General features: G+C 42.1%; 1 protein-coding gene across 9 annotated transcripts; it reads left to right on the top strand.

Annotated features, from left to right (window-relative positions):
* The first annotated feature begins 2,153 nt into the window (after positions 1 to 2,153).
* Positions 2,154 to 18,674, top strand: OPTN (optineurin). Of its 9 annotated transcripts, none has more exons than XM_014883126.2 (14): positions 2,154 to 2,302; positions 2,956 to 3,132; positions 4,794 to 4,996; positions 7,145 to 7,300; positions 8,381 to 8,457; positions 10,514 to 10,645; positions 11,754 to 11,835; positions 13,092 to 13,207; positions 13,911 to 14,060; positions 15,036 to 15,129; positions 15,755 to 15,913; positions 16,599 to 16,729; positions 17,471 to 17,550; positions 17,704 to 18,674. In XM_014883126.2, the coding sequence occupies exons 2-14, from the start codon at positions 2,967 to 2,969 to the stop codon at positions 17,823 to 17,825; spliced, it is 1,668 nt and encodes a 555-aa protein (XP_014738612.1). In that variant the 5' UTR covers positions 2,154 to 2,302; positions 2,956 to 2,966; the 3' UTR covers positions 17,826 to 18,674. The 9 variants fall into 9 exon arrangements, with proteins under 9 accessions (XP_014738612.1, XP_014738611.1, XP_088022041.1 ...); XM_014883125.2 differs by having other exon boundaries at positions 10,511 to 10,645; XM_088165915.1 differs by having other exon boundaries at positions 2,218 to 2,386; positions 10,511 to 10,645.
* The last annotated feature ends 1,136 nt before the right edge of the window (positions 18,675 to 19,810 follow it).

Here is a 19,810-nt window from a genome sequence, read left to right as displayed (position 1 = left end):
ACTCCCATACACTCCTGTCCAACATCCAGCCACAGATGAGGGATGGGAGACAACAGCAATTCTAAGATCACACTCCCTCATACAGAGAAGATCTCACTGTTCCGTCAAGGAAACAGACTCTGTTCATTAGCAGTGTAAGCAAAAAGCACATGGATTATGGACTCAGCATGCATAAATCTGCTATCAGACCTGCTCTCTGACACGTAGGTGGTACCAAATGTTTGCTGGCTTTATTTCTTAGGAGATTTGTAAGCTGCACCCTGTTTAAATGCTGAACCTGTAAAAAGACTCCTCCTTGTCAGTGTCCACCATGCAAGGGGCACCTTCCTTCTCTCCCTCATCCTGGGAAATCCCTGGCTGTGGCACTTGGAGGGCAGCTGGGGAAACCAGCTCCTGGAAAGGCATGATTTCATTAAACAACAGATAGCTCACAACTCCTAGGAGATGGCAAAGCAGCATTTTCAAATCAAAAGAGCTTATTTTTGAGCCATGAGGTTATTTAATGAAAGACTGGTATTTTCCACATCAATAACTGACATTTTAGCTTCAATGGCTACAATTTTTCACATTGTAAACGAAGGAACCAAAATTTCGTGTTTCGCTTTATTACTTAAGAACAGGCAGCTGAGGCACCGCCAGCCCCATGTGAAAAACGAGGTTCACTTTCCTGGTAGATTTTAAAAGGTTTAATAAAAGACAATAAGAGACAAATAATAAACCAAAAGGTTATAATGGCCATGTGCTTGGCATTCAGCCAAGAGTACATTTGCTGTTTTGGAGACATCCCTTAAATTCATCAGCCTGTTGCATATTCATAGACCCATCATACACTTTCAAACTTTTCTATAAACTATTTTCCATATTCCAAGAACTGTCTTACATGGCCACTCCTTGAGTCCGTCTTTTTAGGGCATGCATGTTTCTTGGCTGTGGTTTTAATTTATTTTTCTTATCAGTCTTAATTTGGGCTGTGGTCTTCAATTTCTGCAGAGGCCAGTGCTGGTAGCTGGTATATCAGTAGCAAGTGTCTTCACTGGGTGTTATCCAACCAAGCAGGCAGTTCACTTACTACAAAGACAATTTATCAGCGTATATTACTCCTAAAGAAAACTGTATCTTAAAAACCATTTCAACACCACACATATAGCATCCACCCTAATATTTGCAAAAAGCCAATGCCATAATATGCATTTATAACACCCACATCCTGCTAAGAACAGTCACAAAGCACTGGGGCTGTGCAGGGTGGATGACCCCAGCTAACCCCATCCCTGGAATCTGGCATTTAAAGGCTTCCAGGGCCAGACACTACATCCAGCCACATCATTTGACAGCTATTAATGGACTATACCCCCACAGCATGGCAAACCCCTTCCTAATTGATTTGATCCTGTGGCAAAAATCACTAAAATGTCCTGTGCAATAACATTCCCTTTTGTTCACATCACACCCACCTCTCGATCCTGTATTTTAGGCCTCATGCCAGGAGAAGCCATTCCTCCCCCTTGTACTGGGCAGTGGGGAGCCACACCTCGAGTGCTGTGCCCAGTTCTGGGTCCCTCAATTCAGGAAGGACAGAGGTGCTGGAGAGGGATCAGAGAAGGGCAATGGAGCTGGGGAAGGGTTTGGAGTCCTGTGAGGAGCAGCTGAGGGAGCTGGGTTGTTTATCCTGCAGAAAAGGAGGCTCAGGAGTGACCTTAAAGCTCTCTACGAGTCCCTGACAGGAGGGTGTAGCCAGGTGGGTGTCAGGCTCTGCCCCCATGAAATCAGAAACAGGAGAAGAGGACATGGCCTCAAGCTGTTTCAGGGAAGGTTTAGTCTGGACATCGGGAGGAATTTTTTCACGTAAAGAGGGATTCAACATTGGAACAAGATGCCCAGGGAGGTGGTAGAGTCACTGTCCCTGGAGGTGACTGTAAAGGAAAGTCTGGAAGCGGCAGTCAGTGCCATTGCCTGGTTTGACAAGCTGCTGCTCAGTCATAAACCGGACTCGAAGATCTCAGGGTCTTTCCAACCTCATGGACCCGCAGGATTTTTCCCCCTGAGGAGCAGCGACCTTGCTGCTCCATGGGGGACTTGGCTCTCGCTCCCGCTTGGCAGCCGTACATCAGGGAGGGAGCCGGGAAAGGGAGAAGCGAACGCTGCGTGCCCGGGAGGTGGGAGGTGCCGAGCTGGGAAGTCCCCGTGGAGGAGGAGGAGGAGGAGGAGGAGGAGGGCGGGCAGTCTGTCCATCCGTCCGTCCGTCCGTCCGTCACTCAGTCAGCTGAGCGGGGCCGCTGCCGCCATGGGCGCGCCCTGAGGGGTGAGCGGGGTCCCTGAGGCCAGCCCAGAACGGGGGGCGGCGGTCGCCATGGCCGGGCTCTCCCGGTGACTCGGCGGATCCGGGGTGGGCCTGCGGGAAGGAAGGGCCAGGAGGGGAAACGGCGTTTGCGGCTCGAGGGGGCCGGTCTGGCCCAGGGACGGAGCGACCGTGCCTGGGCAGCGGCGGGTGCAGGCGCCTCAGCCTCCCCAGCACCGGGGCGGGGTATGCAGGAGAACGGGAACAGGGGACAAGAAAGCGAAAACGAAAGTTAAAAATCAGCGGAAACGGAGTTTCGGCGTGAAAGGCGGCGCCGGAGCGCCGACAGGGCCGGGAGGGCGGCGGGGCCCGAGTGCTGTCAAGGCTGGGAAGGGAGTGGGCGAGGCGGGAGTCTCGTTTCATTCCCAGAGAAATGGGCTCCTGAGGAAAGGATGGTCAGCCCGAAAGACGTCTTGGGGATCGTGTGTTTTAGGCCCATGGGGGATTAATGCAGGCTCACGGATACTCTGGTGTAGCGGGGTTAGAGGAATTGAAGGTGCCTTTGTGCTGTGACAAGGCATGTGGCTTGCATGTGTTAATAAAATGAGTGTGTAATTATGCTTCCTTTATAATTGGGCAAGAACTTAAAAGTTTTCTCTTGGCAAACCTTGTAACAGCTGCTTCGGAGATGTCCAGCAAGGTGAAGGGCCGTCCTACTGAAAATGGAGAGCATTCCAAGAGTAAAATGGAAAATGGAGTAGACAGCACGGCTGCCCCAGCCCTTAACACCTTCACCCCCGAAGAGATGGTGCAGCAGATGAAAGAACTGATCACCGAGAACAATGAGCTAAAAGGTGAATGTGCACGTGAGCTGCTCTTAAAATACAAGAGCCCTGAGTCTCTTCTGAAGGGTTTGTTTTGTCCTATGAGTATGAATTCTGTGCTTGTTTGCCCTTGCTGGGTAGCATTCACTGTATAAACAACTCTGCAAGTGACAATGCCAGTTTGATAAGACACATCAATAGGGTATTTGGTAGCAACTTCAAATTGAATTGCTGTGGTAGATTAAGGGGAGAACAGCCCAATGTAAGGGTGACTTACTTGCTCTAGAGTTTTATATAAAAGTGGTATAGTGCTATGTATTTTAGAAGGTGGCATGAAAAATTTCTTCCCGTAATATGTTATTTGCTCATCAACCTCTAAAAGATTTTTTTGATTTGTATCGTAGAACTGTTGGCTCCATTGCAAACATTTTGCCAAAGCTGCATTAGGAGCGGGGGTGGGTACTGTACCTTCTGTACTTCAAAAAGAAGTGGTGGCTATGGCAGGGGACATCTGGGAGAAACCAATAACCTTCCCTGAAAATTCCAAATGATTTGAGTCCTTTGTATGAGACAGATATACTTCTGGATCTGGAATTTAGGTGTCAGTTATTTTTTTCTTTAAATGGTTAGAGCAAAACTCAGGGAATCTGAGAATTTTCTGTGTAAAAGACAGAGGTATCTCACTATTTATATGACAGCAGAGCATGACATCACATATCTCCTGTATTGTGATTTTACACTGGTGTTTAAATTCTTCCTGAATCATCTTTGGACCTGGCCCAAGTTCTCTGTCTCATGGGAATCTAGCAGGAAAGTTGTTTGTAGAAGTACGTCTGGTATTTTGCTAAAAGACCTTATATAAGATAATGTTCAGGGACGTATTTATAGCTGTTGTAACCCATAACTTGCAGAATCCTTCTCCAGACTATATTTTTTTTCATAACCTGAAGGATTTATAGGCAGTTTATCATATGACATCAGGATGTAATGGAAGTTACTGGAAAGTACAAGTATAAAGGACTTCTTAGCAACCGGCTTTGAGTTGTTTGCTGTCAAAGAAGCATGTCTAAAATAATTTCATTGACTCTGCCTAAAAATCTTGTAACCATTTTGCACTAGTAAGACTGATATTGTTACATACTGACTTTGTTACTTATAGGGAACTGACTCTGATGTAAGTTTGGTATATTTTTTCAATGCTTGCTATTGAATCTTAACCAGATGTTGGGGGAGAGCATTGTTGGGCATATTTGAGACATTTGATTTGAAAGCATTTGTTTCCATGCAGTAATTTACCAGTCTAGGATGTTTTCCCTGCCAAGCCTCAGTAGTTTTGGAAGGTCAGTTCAGCAGTTTCATTTGGGCTGATCCTGTAAATACCACACACAGCAAGATACCAAATATCTCTTGTGAACAGTCCTGGCTTTTTGGTTTAGGAAAAAGTTAAGAAGTCAGCGAGTGTGAGCATGTGATCTCAGCAGTGGCTTTAAAGCTATTTATTATAGTGCTAACTATGATAAGTTTGGTTTTGGCTTGGTATTTAAGGTACGCCAGACAAAGGCTCACATTTCATACCCAATTATTGCCAACCCATTTGATGCTGAAGAATGCTGAGCTCAGTGTAGTAGAAATCTGTTCTCATGGACAGAGTATTAATGTGATTCAGTGTCTTCTCTCTGGCTACCATTTAGAAGCCATGAAGTTGCACAACCAAGCTATGAAGGACCGATATGAGGAACTTTCCACCTGGAGAGAGAAGCAGAAAGAAGAACGAGAATTTTATGAGTTAAAGTTTAAGGAGGCGAAGCAGTGCTTGCAGGCCAAGTGCATTGAAAATGAACAGCTACAGCAGCAACTTCAGAGCTTAAAGGAAAGAGAAGAAGGAGCTGAAATGGTAAATAAGGAATTGGTTAGATTGACATATTTTTGAATTGAAAATCTGGAGCATTCAGTCCCTTCTGTGATTCTAGGATTCATCACACTGGGATGGTTTGGAGATTTGTTAACATCTCCGTTTTTATCCTTAGCTCTAAGGAATGGTCTTGACCTGACTTACCTTATAAAGTAAGGCCTTTCAGAGTGTAGTAATAGAAAATTATGGAACACCTGAGATAATTTACTTTTTTTGTTAGTATTTAATAAACAATAATAATTAAAATTTTTACATAATAAGTAGGAACTAGTATTTCTTGCTAATTTTTCATTCTTGGATATCTCTTTACTTTATGCTTCCCTTTACTTGTTAGATTATCTGTCTCTCATGATCACTTAATTGCTTTTTGTATTGTGTTTCCAGGAGTATGTTTCCAGGGAGAAGTTGACATGTAAACAAGCAAAAAAAATTACATGTCATCTATTTTTTTTATATCAGTCTTCTTTTATGAAAGATCTTTCACTGAGGTCAGATTAGATCTGTCCTTCTGCTACTCCATTTGAGTCTGACTGAGCTTTCTCTCAGTGTCCTGCCTTTGGCTCTGCTACACATAATTTCTAATGTTGCAGGTGGCTGCACAGTAGCCAGGCAACATTTTGCAGGTGGTACTGAAGGCGTCTGTGGGCAAAGCCGATCAAAACAAAACCTGCTTTGTGTCCCAAATAGTCATGTGAAAAGTTACTTAAGAATTTCCATGCAGAGCCATGATGCATTCTGGTGTCTGGTACCTCCAGGACGCATGTGGACTCTCTGTTGTCTGATGAAGGACGAGTATATTAACCTTTTTCTCAACAGTCACTAGTAGACTCCCCTTTCCTCTCCTGACTGTTTTATGCAGCTCTGTAGTAAATGTTTCAGCTTGTAAATCAGAATTGGCCAATAAGCTCAGAAGATGCAAGGGGGAGGAAAATCATGTTTAAATAGTGTGATTGTGTAAGTATTACTTACAGTCTTTACAGAGTGAAAGTTGTGTTTCAGGATTGTCAAGAAAATTCAGGATTTCATAAATTGTTCAGAATTTCATAAATCTGGAATATTTTTTTAAGGGAAAGTAGAGGATTTATAATCCTTCTGTCTGTTGTAGAACTTCTTGTACTTTGAATGCCTAAAGTACGATGTTGCCAGGGTTTTCCTGCCTGCTTGAGAAATCTAAAATCTCTCTCCTTTCCTGGAACTGCCTCTAAATGCATCCTCTTACAGTATAAGCACAAAATCAGAGGCAGCAGCTGGTCAGAGGGGCAGAGTGGTAGTGTGGGATGAGAGACGCTGTCAATATAGAGATAATTTGGAGAGTTGGCATAATCATAGTTTAGAATGTAATTCAGATTCCAGGAATTGTTCAGAATTGGCATTGATGGTATGTGGTGTAACGAAGGCATTATCAGGAGGTGGAAGCTCAGATTACAAAATGAGGAAGAAACAAACTCTCAGGGAAAGTTTCATAATGGGGAGTGGCATTTAAAGGAGAGGGGAAAATGAGCCTTACTGGTTATGTAGAGAAAGGGAAAAGGCAGAAGACAAAGGAGATGGTCATGACTGGAAGGAGAAAAGTTCGGGGAGAGTATCTGAGGAACAGAGACTTTGTGGAAGGGATCTAGGACTTTGTGTGAAGGTCAAGGAATTGGGAAGATTTATACATGGAAATGGGGTACAAAGAATCTAGGTGGGGGGGAAAGGCTAAGAATGGGGTGTGTGGGAAGGCTCACTGCCCAACTGGTCTTTCCTGCCTTGAATCTTGGTTAGATTTGGCAAAAGAGGAATAGGGATATGGGTGAAAAAATGCAATAATTTTGGAGGTTGGCTGATATCCTGTGTGGTAGCAAAAGGCATAGATTCAGGCAAAAATTCACATCCTAATTATCTGGGCATTCAGAGAACCAGTCCTATATTTTCCAGCAGTGGGATGCCCAGTGTTTGATTAACTTGGTTTCACAGTTTAGACTTCTTGCTGTTGAGTGGACCAAAACCTAGTTTAGGGGTCTGTATTGTGGGGTTTTCAGGCAAGCCTGAACAGAAGAGGAGGGATGTAGGACACTGTTACGTTCAGGCTGTGTGCTCCTTGGCTGGTGTTCCCTTTTGGTTGGCTAATGCTGGGTGTGTTTGTCCCAGGAGGGCTCCGTGGCTCCCGAGAAGGAAGTGAGGCAGCTGAAGTCCCAGGTGCAGCGGCTCCAGGCTGAGAAGGCAGATCTGCTCGCCATCATTTCAGAGCTGCAGATCAAGCTGAACATCTCAGCAGAGGATTCCTTTGTGGAGATTGGGATGAATGTAAGTAAAAGGAATAACAGGAACACGGTAACCTGCAGCCAGGTGCCAGGCTAAATAATTCTGTAGTTCTGTGGTCTCTTACATTGCCTGCTGTAGAGACCTTGTGTCTTACAAGATAGTGTAAAGGTAGTGGTACAGGACTTGGAATTAATTTTTGTCCTTCCACTTTAAAGCTCTAACTAAATTAATTTCACAGATAGCCTCTATTGCACTAGTTAAAAATGTTAAGTCTTGTCTTAGTTGGAATTTCTGGGAATATCAGTCCTATGTTTTGTTAAGGGGCAGCACCTGTGCATAGACAGGGCATTTTCTTTTGAGAATGAGGCTTACTTCCTACTGATAGATAAATAGAGATGCAGGCAAGCAAAATTTAAGTGCAAAACTCTAGAGAGTATTCCCTAGAGACATAAAAATGTACTTTTTTTACTGTTCTTACATCTGGAAAATCTTCACAGGCAAACTGAAATGTGAAAATGCAGGCCTCTGCTATCCCTCTATTCCCCATATCTTCTCTCTGGAAAGTAGATGTGCAATAAGAAATATAAAAACATAATTAAAATTTGTTTGGAGTTGTCAGAGAAAACTCGGGTGCATTCGCCTTTTTATTTGCTAGAAGGATTCTCCTTTGGGCTACAAAGATCAAGGAGTGGGGTTTGTAGTGAGAAAGAAGAGTGGCTCTTTTAGGAGGCTGGAGAGTGATTTCTAGGCTTATATTGAAGGCTTATATTTCTAGGCATATATATGAATACTGAATATTGACACCTGCAGTGCCATTGACTTGCTGTGTCGTGCCTAGGCATCTTCACAGGGGAGGCTGTGAAAGTTGCTGATGAATGGAGAAGGGCAAATCTCATTGTTGTTTCTATTCTCTAATCAAGCTGGAAGAGATACAGGGAAAGGCATGTGAAGTATTTACATTCAGAATTTCCAAACATGAAGATGATCTGTAGGAGTTTTTTATTTATCTGTATTGCCATGATAGCAATTCTCCCTGTTTTTCTTCATTCCTTAAGTCAAATAAATAAAACCCTGTCCTGCTTAGTCCAAATACCAGGCTAATAGTGGTTTTTTCTCTCCTAGGAAGGGGAAATAAATAGAACTGCAAATGAACATCAAGAGAATAGTGGTGAAATGCCCAGTAATGTTGCTGTCTACATGTACGTAGGTTCTTGTGTGATATGTGTGATTCAAACTTCTGCCTTGGGTTTCATTTTCAATGTAAGGGAACTTCTTTCTCTGAGGAATGCACTAGAAAATCCTCTTTTTCTTTGGCTTTGCACCCCTCCATTGCAGTAGCTCTCCCTTCCTAGCACTCAGTTAAGACCCTCAGCTCTCTGACATTTTTCCTTCCGATTTTTACTAGCTGACAAGAGTCAAGGAGTGCATATTCTGGCCAATTGGCCAGGCATTTATGGACATTCTGACTTGACAACTCTTCAGGCTTCTAAGGGAGGCCAAATAGAAAAGACAAAGATAGAGGCTGCAGGGACTTCTTCCCTCTTAATCATTGAAGACTATCTAATAGAGTATCTGCCCTCTACCCAATTATACTGGTGTTGGTAAGAGTCAGAGGTCTTGTAGTCTTTCAGGTCTGACCCTGCTTGTGTGTGGTTAGTATGAATTGTATCCATGATGGGGTAGACCCACAGTGCAAAATAGTCCTAGCTTTTCAGGTTATTGGGTTTAAGATAGCAGCATTCTGTTCAGGTTACTTCTCAAAATTTGATCTTTACATCAGCTCCAGGACACAAGGGACTTTCTTGCCCCTGGCTGAACCTTTACTCCTCGTGGACATAGACATCTGATACTGTTCAGCTTTCCATTTTGGATACTGCTCAGTTTAGCAGCTAGATGTTTTTGGCTGAACTCTTATATACTTTGTACCTTTGCTTTTGAAAAGGAAGGATATGGAAAATATTGAGGACATAGCAGGCCAGAAAGCTGTTCTCCCTTGCAGTGACACAGGAAGTGATAATGTGGAGAACAGTGCTTCGTGTAATATCACAGAAACTTGTCCCTCAGCATGCAGATAAGAAGTTGAAGGAGGGGAAAAAAAAAGGATGTTACAGTTGTGGACACAGTTGAGAGAGTTGCTGACCACAGACCAAGCCACAAGTATTAAGCTTGTTGTTAGTCGTGGCCCGTGAGAACACTGATTATGATAAGACATTCCCTGTGGAACTTGCTTACCTTTGGAAGAGAATCTGGGCCATATTTACCGGAACAGGGGGCACACGTAACTCTTAAAATATTTCCAGTGTCACCACGTGTCTTTGTCCAGCCCTGAAACTTTAGACGGGTGCTGTTAACAGGTTCAAAGAAATGTGATCTGCTCAGGATGGATTTATTTCTGTAAGGGTAGAACCGCACTAAAAATCCCCTGATAAAAGTTATTTACTTAAAATACCCTGGCTGAACACTGTCTTTTGGGTATTGAATTTTGCTCACCAGAGGTTACTAGCTCTCAGAAGCACACAGAAGACGCTGCTTTGCTTTCTTTTCTGAACTACAAAAGCAGAATTTTTAACACATGCTGTTTTTACAGCTGATATTCTGAAATATACACTCTAACTTGCCTGTTTTCCTTATAGTTTGGGGATTTTGACTTTCTGTCTAGATGGCCATAAAAATTGATATAATGGAATACAGTATTTTATCACTTACCCTGTTTTTTGGAGATTTGTATTTGTTCTGGTTCAATTTACAGTAGCATAATATAATTTTGAAAAGAGCTGTAGAATGTGAGGAGGGTGAAACATTAAAGAGATTTTTTTTTCTGAAAAAGAAAGTAATTTCTGATGACCATTTTTAGTGGGATATGCTTTCTTTTCTGTAAAGGAGCAAAGCAGAGATAAGAAATGATAAGAAATGTTCTGTGTTCAAGCAGCACTTGGCAGAATGGGCTGCAAAATAGGTCAGAATAAGTGCATTGGGTTTTGTATTGTCATGACTGCTTTTGCATTCCTTGCTTGAGTGCTAAATTGTTCCCTCAGCTGGAAGGGGACTGCCTGTGCCCTTCATTTGCATACACGGGGGCTGTGGCTACTGGTTTTGGCTTGTGGCAATTGGGAATGAGCCCTTTGCTCAGAGCACTGGGTTCCAGCACTGTGTGAAATAGTAGCCTCTCAGACTGGATCCCAGCATTAGGGTTAAGGGAGTGTGCTGCTAAAGGTGATAGCTGTTGTTATTTACATCTGGTTTGGTTTGAAGCAGGAGCAAATCTGCAGATGAATCTAAGAATTTGGAGTCTGAGGAGCTAACTGTGAGCCAGCTGCTCTGCTGCCTTAGAAATGAAACTCAGAAGAGGGAAAAACTTGAGAAGGAGCTGCAGGATCACAAAGAGAGGTATGAAGTAGGTGCACTGTAACACTTGGAGCTCTCTTCTTTCAGGGCTGCTGCAGTTACCAAGTCTCTGAATGATATCAGTCTTATTTGGATGGGGGATTTCCTGAGCACTTGGTTGTAATAACATTTTGTGGTTGTCTGTATAGGGATAAACCACAGTTCTCTTCCATGAGCAAAAGAGATTTTATTTTGCTTTCCTGAAACACCACAGATCAAGGCATATTACCATTTCCTCTTGTGTTTGAACTATCCATGGGTTATTCAGAAAGATAGGATGACTAGTTGAGGCTGTTCTCTTCATTCACTCCTCCACAGTTATTTGATTTTGTATGAATCATCTCTGTGTGGGGCCTTAACCAAATCACTATGTCTAAAACAGGATTATAGTCCTCTTCGTGATATTGGCAGGCTACATTTAGCAGTGTGTGAGCTTGTAAAAGCTCATTAGAAATGTCTAAAATAAGTTTAATTCCAAACTTTTCTAAGAGAGAGAGTTTTCACAGTGAGACCTGTTTGAGGGCTGTCTCAGGTCAGTTCTGTGGGTGTAAATCATCACGACTGTTCAGGAGTGGCAAATTCCCCAAGCAGTTCCAGATCCCCACTTCAGAGAGACAGATAAGACTTCCTGGACATTATCTACTATGAAAGGTTGGTGTCACAGTAATTGCTTCTATGTGGTCTTCCTAGAAGAGGTAATGAGCCATAACCAAACAATTCTTAGAAACCTCAGCCCCTGAAACCACAGGAAAACAGAGGCAATATTAATCATTGGATTCAGTGAACAGAGTGACCTATTTCCAAAGAGTTGGCAGTTTTGGACTGTACCAAAGATCAATCCCTTTGGACTGAATGTCATGACCTTCACCACACCTGCAGACTTACACATCCATTTTAATTAAATGTCCACAGTGTCCTGTGTTCTTCAAGAACCCCCATGATTGTGCAGGCCTTCCTGCATGTCTGTGCTTTCCATTCTGCCTTGTGGGTTTTTTTGTGGCTGTGATGTTACAAAGCGAGTACATCACTTGCATGAAATCCTTGTATAGTCACAATCTCACCCAAAACATAAGCCAAATCCTTATCATTATTGGCTCCTTCTCTTTTCCAGACTGTCAAAGCTGGAGAAGGAGACCAGAAACTGCCTGGAGAGTGGGACACAAACTGAACAGGAAGAAGAGAGTTCAGAAGCAGTAAGTTCCTGTCCTCAGCCAAGATATAACAACATACAGCTGACTTGTTGAGGTCACCAACCTCAGGGTCTAAATTTCCACTTGCACTCAGGGAGCAAGGGGCAATTGTTCTGCACAGGTAATGGAAGTGAATTTGATGTATCTTAGAGGTGGTTCCAAATTACACCAGCCACTGCAGTGGGGTGGGATTGGGGGCCAAGTATTCGGGAGGCTTGGCATAACTGCAGTTCTACCACATTGCCCTGGCCATGCCCAGTAAACAGAGAGAAATACAGTAATTTCTAGCTCCAGAAATCATCTAGACTGCATGAATTTCCTCACTGCTGCCTAGATCAGCTTTTGGATCAGAATCTAGAGACAACATACTGTAAAATGGACTTTAAATGTGGAGCTCATATGGCACCTGCTTTAGGTTTGTTTGTTTTCAGTGGGATTACAATGGTGGGGCATAACTATCTTGGATTGAGATGTAGTTCCAGGCAAAAACTTAGTCCTGATGTTTTCAATTAAGATTTGAAAGAGTTCTGGGGTTGGGATTCAGCTCCAGTCAGATGCTTAAACTTCTGTGCCTGCAGCTGTAAGCTTCTGTGTGAGATGAGAGTGCAATCCCATAGCCTTGGAGATTGATGCTGGTTCAGTGCAACTGCATACTACAGGCAACTAAGAGTGCTAAGAGTGAGGTGTGTGAGTTTCTGAAGTGTTGCTTGGGACTTGGAAAATGCTATGGGATCTGCTAGGGACCTGTGCCATTCTGAAGGTCAGAACAAGTATTTTAGAGTAGGTCTGGATTGGTTAAACAAGACCAGTCTGCAGTCAGGCCAAGAGATGCCCTTCCTAGGGAAAGCAGTTGTTGTCTCAGTTAATTAATGTTTTCCAGTGCTCTTATCTCCACTGTGCCTGAGTTACAGCCTAGGCCTGATACTCCTCATTGAAGTGGATACTGAGGTCAGCACTTGTGCTTGTGCTGGCAGCCATTTCCATGTACACTGTTGTGTTTCTTCAGAGGCTCTTGTTAGCAGAGCTCATGTTACCTGCCTCTGTGGTAAAATGTAGATCTTTAGTGGAACAATGAGGGGGTGCAGTGTGGAATAATTGTAAAACCTTGTAGATGAGGCTTTATTACTGAGTATAGACTGTAACTGTGCAAACTAACTTGTGCTGTTTTCTCTAGAGTGAGACTTCCTGCTTATCTTTCTTAGCCTGTAACTTTATCTTGAATTGTCCATATGTAATTTTCATTATTTTTTCTCTAAAAGGTTGGCAGTGAAGTAGAAACCCTGAATCTGCAAGTCTGCGCTCTATTTAAAGAGCTTCAGGAAGCCCATGAGAAGTTAAAAGAAGCAGAATTGATTCAGAAGAAACTTCAAGAAAAGTAAGGCTCAGAAGAGCAAAAGTTCTGTCATGACACCCAGTACATATTTGTATGACAACTCCCGTCTTGGGAAACTCACCAGCTCTACAAATATCAACTTAAATAACTGTTTGATAGAAGTGCTGTTAAAAAATATTTCTTCTTTGTGAGTGGTGAAGTGCAGAAATACAGCAATTGTCAAAAAAATCTGAGCTGCCAACCTAGTTCTACAAATAGAATCTCAGTGCCTTGAATTATAAGATTGGGGTTTTAACCCTTCATGATATAAAGAAAAATCTTACCTCTTTTCTCTTTCACATAATCAGTCCCTATTCTGGCTTTAGGGGAAAAGCCAAGGGACTTGGTTATAACCTTTTCACATGAGCTGTCTGGGCTTTTGAAGAATATTGTGTAGGTTATAAAAGTGGCTACAAGATCCTCGCTTTTTTGCTTAGTTTCCTGTCAAATTCCAGTTCTTTGAGACTCATAATAGTAAGACAGTAAGTGTTGGTTTCTATAGCTTTGTTTTCTGATGGTTGTGTATAGGCTGATTTTTGTCTTTCCATGTTCTTCATCAAAATAAGCCTTTCAAGTGAAATACTTTACAATTTTAAATACTTCACAAAACGAGATACCATACAAATACTCTTTGCTATACACTTTATGGGAAATCCATCAGGAGAGGGGGAACAGAAGAGATCAACCTTTTTTTCTTTTCTATCAGGTGCCAGGTACTGGAAAGAAAAAGCTTGGCTGCTGCATCGGAATTGGAGGAGAAGCAGCAGCTAATATACACCATTAAGAAGCTGGAACTTCAGGTGGAGAGCATGCAGGCAGAGGTCAAGCTGGAACAAGCCAAGACACATGAAGAAAAGTGAGTATGACTCAGTTTTGTATTCCAGGACGGTATTGTCAGTGAAGAAGTGAAGTCCAAGAGAACCTGGAAAAAGGAGAATTGAATCTGATGTACTACTTTTGTGTCCTGCACCCTTTGAAAGTATGCTGTGTTTGTAGATTATGAAGTAGAAGTCTGTATTCTTTCATCTACTGAACCCCTTACTTAGGAATACTTGAGCTGTCAACTCTGACTTGTATCTTCCTTTAATCATGAAGTCCAAGGTGCAATAGAGCTGGGTGTAACAGACAGGTGGAGGAAGCAGAGAAGTGACAACAGCTGTGCCACTGACTAGCAGGGGTAAATGCGGACACATCCTGGAGGGCAGGGACAAGTCAGGTGGTGACAGTGCTGGGAAAGTGCCGTTAATGAAGAGGTCTGCAATCCCTACAATATGTTTGCACTAGGAGAGTCAAGTGTGTGGTGAGGCTGAGGTAAAGAGAGGCTGTTTGCTTTGGCTCCCTGCTCCCTTTCATGTGCAGTCCATGAAAGGAGTGTGAAAATGTCAGTCCAGGCTGTTCAGAGAGGCTGAACTTCCTGAAGGACATGTATTCAGCTGCTGCAGAAGCTGCTCATTATCTTTGGAGTCTGTGTCTGGTTATTCTGATGAATTCTCCTTCACCTGAAGTCTGAGTAAAGACTTGGATGTCTTCCTAAGAGGGGTGTTACATTTTGAACAGAATTTTTGAGCTTCATATAAAAATACTGAGTGATGGATTCTTCAATATAAAATGCAGATGGCCAGTAAGGACATTGGTTTACATTCAGTCCGTGGATAGAGCAGCACACAACTCATTGGAGGAGAGATATTGAGACATGGATCATGACTTTTTCTCACCAGAAATGCAGACTGATTTAAAAGGAGCTGATAGTGACTTTTTTTTTTAAGTTCTAACATTATTTAGATTTCAAAGAATTGTTTCAAACCTTCATCTCTTTTCTTGTCATAAACAGGGCAAGATACAATAACCTCCAGGATTCATATAGCAAACTTCTTCCAGAACTCACTGAGGCAATGAAAAAAATTGATGAAATGAAACTCAAAGAGGTAAACTTATCACCAGAAGAAATCATTAATTAATTAGGGGTGAGGGGGAAGGGATGGGAGAACATCTTTAGGATCAAATTTGGGCAGGAAACAACTATCCTCTCTTCTACATAATTACATGCACTGCTCTGATAAACATATATCCTGTGATGTCAGTTACAGAAAACATCCACACATCAGTACTTTCATGGTGGTTTCTGGGTAAGGTTTAATGTGCAGTGCAGCATAGAGTCCAGTCCTTAGACAGAATTGATAGATACATCAGTGTTCCTGCAGCATCGTTTATGAAAATGTGGGAAGGTAAATCTCTAAACATTTTTGTATTCTTAAATAGAATACCTGCCACAATGGAAGTGCCATATTGTTCTGTGTAATTTCAGAAAATAGGAAAACGTCCCTTACAGTGTCCACTAGGGGACTGTCTTTTAACTTGGTACAATGTAGTTTGAAAGCTCAAAACTAATGGTTAAGGTAAAATATCAGTCACCACTGCTGTATTAATCCAAGTTCCTTTGGTGACCAAAATGGGAACCTTTTCCAAGGACAGGAGGAGTAAGAAGAAAACTTTCACTTTGAGGAGGGTCATATTCAGAGTTCATCTCATAATCACAGTTCTTCTTTGCAGCTGGACAGAGTAGATAAAACTGTGGTGGAACAACTGACAGCAAAGGTGGAGTTGGCAGAACAAGCCCTTGCTGCAAAGCAGCTCCAGATAGATGAAATGAAGCAGATAATTGCTAAGCAAGAGGAGGACCTTGAAACTATGTCTGTGCTCCGTGCTCAGGTATCAGCTCTTCTTCACAAACTGGCTATTTCCCCCACCCAATAATCAGAAACCAGGAGGTATTTAATGGCTCATTCTGGAATGCTGAATATGTTTTCTCAACTTCGAAGCATAATTCCCCCTACTTGGTTTGCCTTGCAGATCCCTGTAGAGCCTTTACCCACTATATTCTAGGGCTCTGTAGGAGGAACTGTGTATGCTGGAGTCTGGCACAACAAACAGAAGTTGGGAGTAGATATGTATTTAGAACCACTGGCTTGAGAATCACTGTATATGTTTTAGGAACTATTTTACTCAAACCAGCATGTGGTTTAAGTCACTAAAAAGGGTTTGCTTCACATTTAAGGCACAGAACTGGCATCTTCAGATAGTTCCACTATCTGAACCACAGATTTGTCAGTGGTCAGTCAAGTCACCTCCTCACTGCTTGTCTGTGCCTCGTATTTGCCTCTACAGCAGAGGCAATACGTGTGTCCCAGGTAAGACACTCAGAGTATCTTTTACAGAATCCAGAAACTGTTAGGTCTCCTTCACATTGTGAGAAGTACAGGTCTTGGCTTTGCAGTGTGTGTGTGTTTTGAGTAGATGCAGATTATGATACACATTTGGGATTTTGACACGTAATATACAAATATGGTTCAGTCAAAGTTACAAATTTTCAGCCTGATTTCATTTCTCTGATCAGATGGAGGTTTATTGTTCTGATTTCCATGCTGAGAGGGCCGCAAGAGAGAAGATCCATGAGGAGAAGGAGCAGTTGGCTGTCCAGCTGGCATACCTGCTAAAAGACCAGCAAAACCTTGAAGATCTTGGCCGGTGAGAACAGACTTGGGCTGAACTGCCTTTGCACGGTCCTGTTACTCTGTGTATTGGTGTTGACCAATATTGTCTTGTGAGTGTCTCAGTAAAAAGGCAAATAAGTTTGCAGACATTTCTTCCTTAGTTTGAATTTAAAAGGAGAAAAAAAAAGGTGAATTGGCTGACTTCTCAATTTTCTGATAGAATCTCTGTAAAGTGTGTTAGTTCTTAGTTGGATGCCTTAGTAAGTTTTCATTTTGGATGATTCATACTTGGTAAATTCTTCCTGTTGATCTATGTGAGTTTCTTTGGGTTCTGGCCTCAATTTTAGCTGTGAATCTGCAGCTAATCTTGCTGCATGTGTGCCAGGGATATCTGCTGCTTCTCCCGGAGGCAGTGGTGAGTACATAGTTCCGAGTACTGTGGTTGTTCAATCCAGTTATGTTTCACATTAACTGTACACTGAGTCCTTTTCATGGTATACTTGCTTTTCCACTTAAAACAAATTTGCAGTTTTCCCTGAACAGCTGAGAGTCCTTGGAGCTTTCCAGAGAAGTGCCCTAGATCCCTTGGTGTGTGACTGCCCAAATACTGCTGCTGGTGTCAGTTGCATGACCCTGATTTCAGCAGACCTCTGGCATGATCTCACAAAGCAGTGGCATTTCTAGGTCTTGTTTCTGAGCAGCAGTTGTGAACTAAATGCATGACCAGTTGACAGGAGTCTGTTTTCAGAGCCCTTGACTTGTTTATTATCCACAGAACCTCTCTGGCAGAGATGCAGAGTCGCCACGGAGCCAGGATGCCAGATCGGGAGCACTCACCTCACCTTGTCCAAAGAGGTACTCAAGCACGTTCTCCTCCTCGGGGTCAGGTTCAGGTTAAACTTTACTTGGCTGCAGACAGCTTCCCTGTGGTTATTCTGGCAGCTGGGTAGCTGCAGAGAGCAAAATCAGGTAATGTAATAGTTAATCATTTATCTTCTCTGCTTGCAGGAACTAATAGTCAAGATTGGCCAGAGCAGCGGAATATTTCAATTTATTCATGTCCTAAATGTGAAGAAATTCTACCTGATTTGGATACACTGCAGATTCATGTTATGGACTGCATTAATTGAGTGATGCCCTCCATTTCTTTGTCTTCTGGAATTTCAGCTGCCAAACACTTTGGGGTTTTTTCCTTCTTGCTCAAATAATGCTCATCTCTTATGTCCTATGAAGGAGGTTTTCAGCAGTTTGCTTATTTAATTCAGTGGGAAAAGGGCAAAACTCTTCCCCTGCCCTGTAGTCGCTAATCTTGTTGTAATCTGCTTTAGGGAAGGAGTTTTCATAGATTAACAACATGGATGTGCTACAGAACTCACAGTGTGTCTGCTGCTATGAAACCTTTCAGGAACATTCCCCTGAAGTGCTCTGCTCTATGGCTACTCTGCAGAACGAATCACTGAAATCAGAGGAGAGATGAGATATTTGCTGATCAAATATACATATATATATATATATAAAAAGCCTGTAAATACTTCATCTCTTATATACTATATACCAGGAAAGTAATACATGAACAAAGCTGCTTGAGAAGCTTTCAGCAAAATGGAATAGTGCTGTATTCATCGAGCATTTGAAGTGAACCCTGCTCTTTTCTCCAGATGGCCATTTCATTGCTGCCCTTGTGACCATACTAATCTGATGTTAAATTTTTGATGGCTTATGTAACTTCTTGCTTTAGCCAGATGAGGGTAAGGTTTAAAACTGATCAGCTAGGTCTGATACATGTAGCTCCTGGTGTACTCAAGTCACTTGGTTTTATAGAACTGTTACTTTTTATGATGTTGTCTTAATTTTTCTTTATTATAATAAAAAATTTTGAACTTGTACAGTATTGTGGTAGAAAGCACTGAGATGGATGTATCCTAATTTAAAAAGAGTATAGTGGATTTTCATCAAAATAAATCTATTACAATTATAAATTTATCTGTGCCTGTGAGTACTTGGGAGACTGAAACAGGATTGCAAATCCCTATGTCTGAAAAGCTTGTGTAGAAACAGCTGTAGTGGATTAGCTCTATTCTTGTCTTCCCAGATGTTTTTATCTCAACAAAAGGTAGACAATCCCTTTTTTGCCGTTGTAATTTAAGTAAGTTTTTTACTTTGTTTATTGTCACTTGTTCTGATTATCACTTTTAGACTCTGGATTCTTATTTTCTGTTATAGCTCATCTGTAGCTTCATCCATAATTTCAGGTAACACAAGAGCTGACTGTTGTGAAGAGGTATTCATCAGCCTTGTTGCAACCTTCTTCATCAATTACAAGTAGTCCCAGCAGATGCAATCTCTTACTGGCTTTTAATTGGTTCCTTTTGACAGTAGGATTTACGGGCTTTTTTTACCCTGAATCCAATTTTATTATGGGAGCTTTGTGACAGTTACAGATTCTGCAATGATTAAAATCTGACAGAAATGCTACTAGGCCAGAAGCAAACTAACAGAATGATAATGGAGCTGATTGCATCTGAGAAGTATTAACCTTAATGAAAACACAGAAAATCAATGTGAAAGGCCGAAGAAGGAATAACTTACACATTTGTCAAGTCAAAATTAATCATCTGAGGAGGTTTCAGAGAGAGGGGATGTTAGCACAGGAGTGCTAACAGGAAAACATGGGTATTAGCTGAAATAGGTCTTCATAGAAAGATAAAAGAGCAGATCTAATAGTACAAAAAAGGAGGGGCAAGGAACTCCAAAGAATAAAGTCACAATACACTGAAATCTGTTCATGCTACAGGGATTTTTTGTCATTACTAACTGCAGTCCAGTAAAAAGCTTGTACATCCTCAGAAGTATTTTTCACAGAATTATAGCTGTACCAAAGAAAAATTGACCAAACTACAAGATTTTGTCCACTACATGTGACAATAACTAGGATTGAATTTGGTGGTGTAACACAAATGCTGAGTGTTTAGGTTATCCAGATGGGGTTGGCACCTGCTGTGACCCCTCCCGAGGCCACTGCCCAGACAGGGGCAACTCTGCAGCTAAATGGGCTTACCCAGAGGCTGTATCAGCACTAATGTGTTCAGCAGGACCAGGGGTGTGATTCTTCCCT

This window comes from Sturnus vulgaris, chromosome 5 (genome assembly GCF_052056855.1).
Source record: "Sturnus vulgaris isolate bStuVul1 chromosome 5, bStuVul1.hap1, whole genome shotgun sequence".
Taxonomy (NCBI): domain Eukaryota; kingdom Metazoa; phylum Chordata; class Aves; order Passeriformes; family Sturnidae; genus Sturnus; species Sturnus vulgaris.
This window is presented reverse-complemented; position numbering and strand designations above follow the sequence as displayed.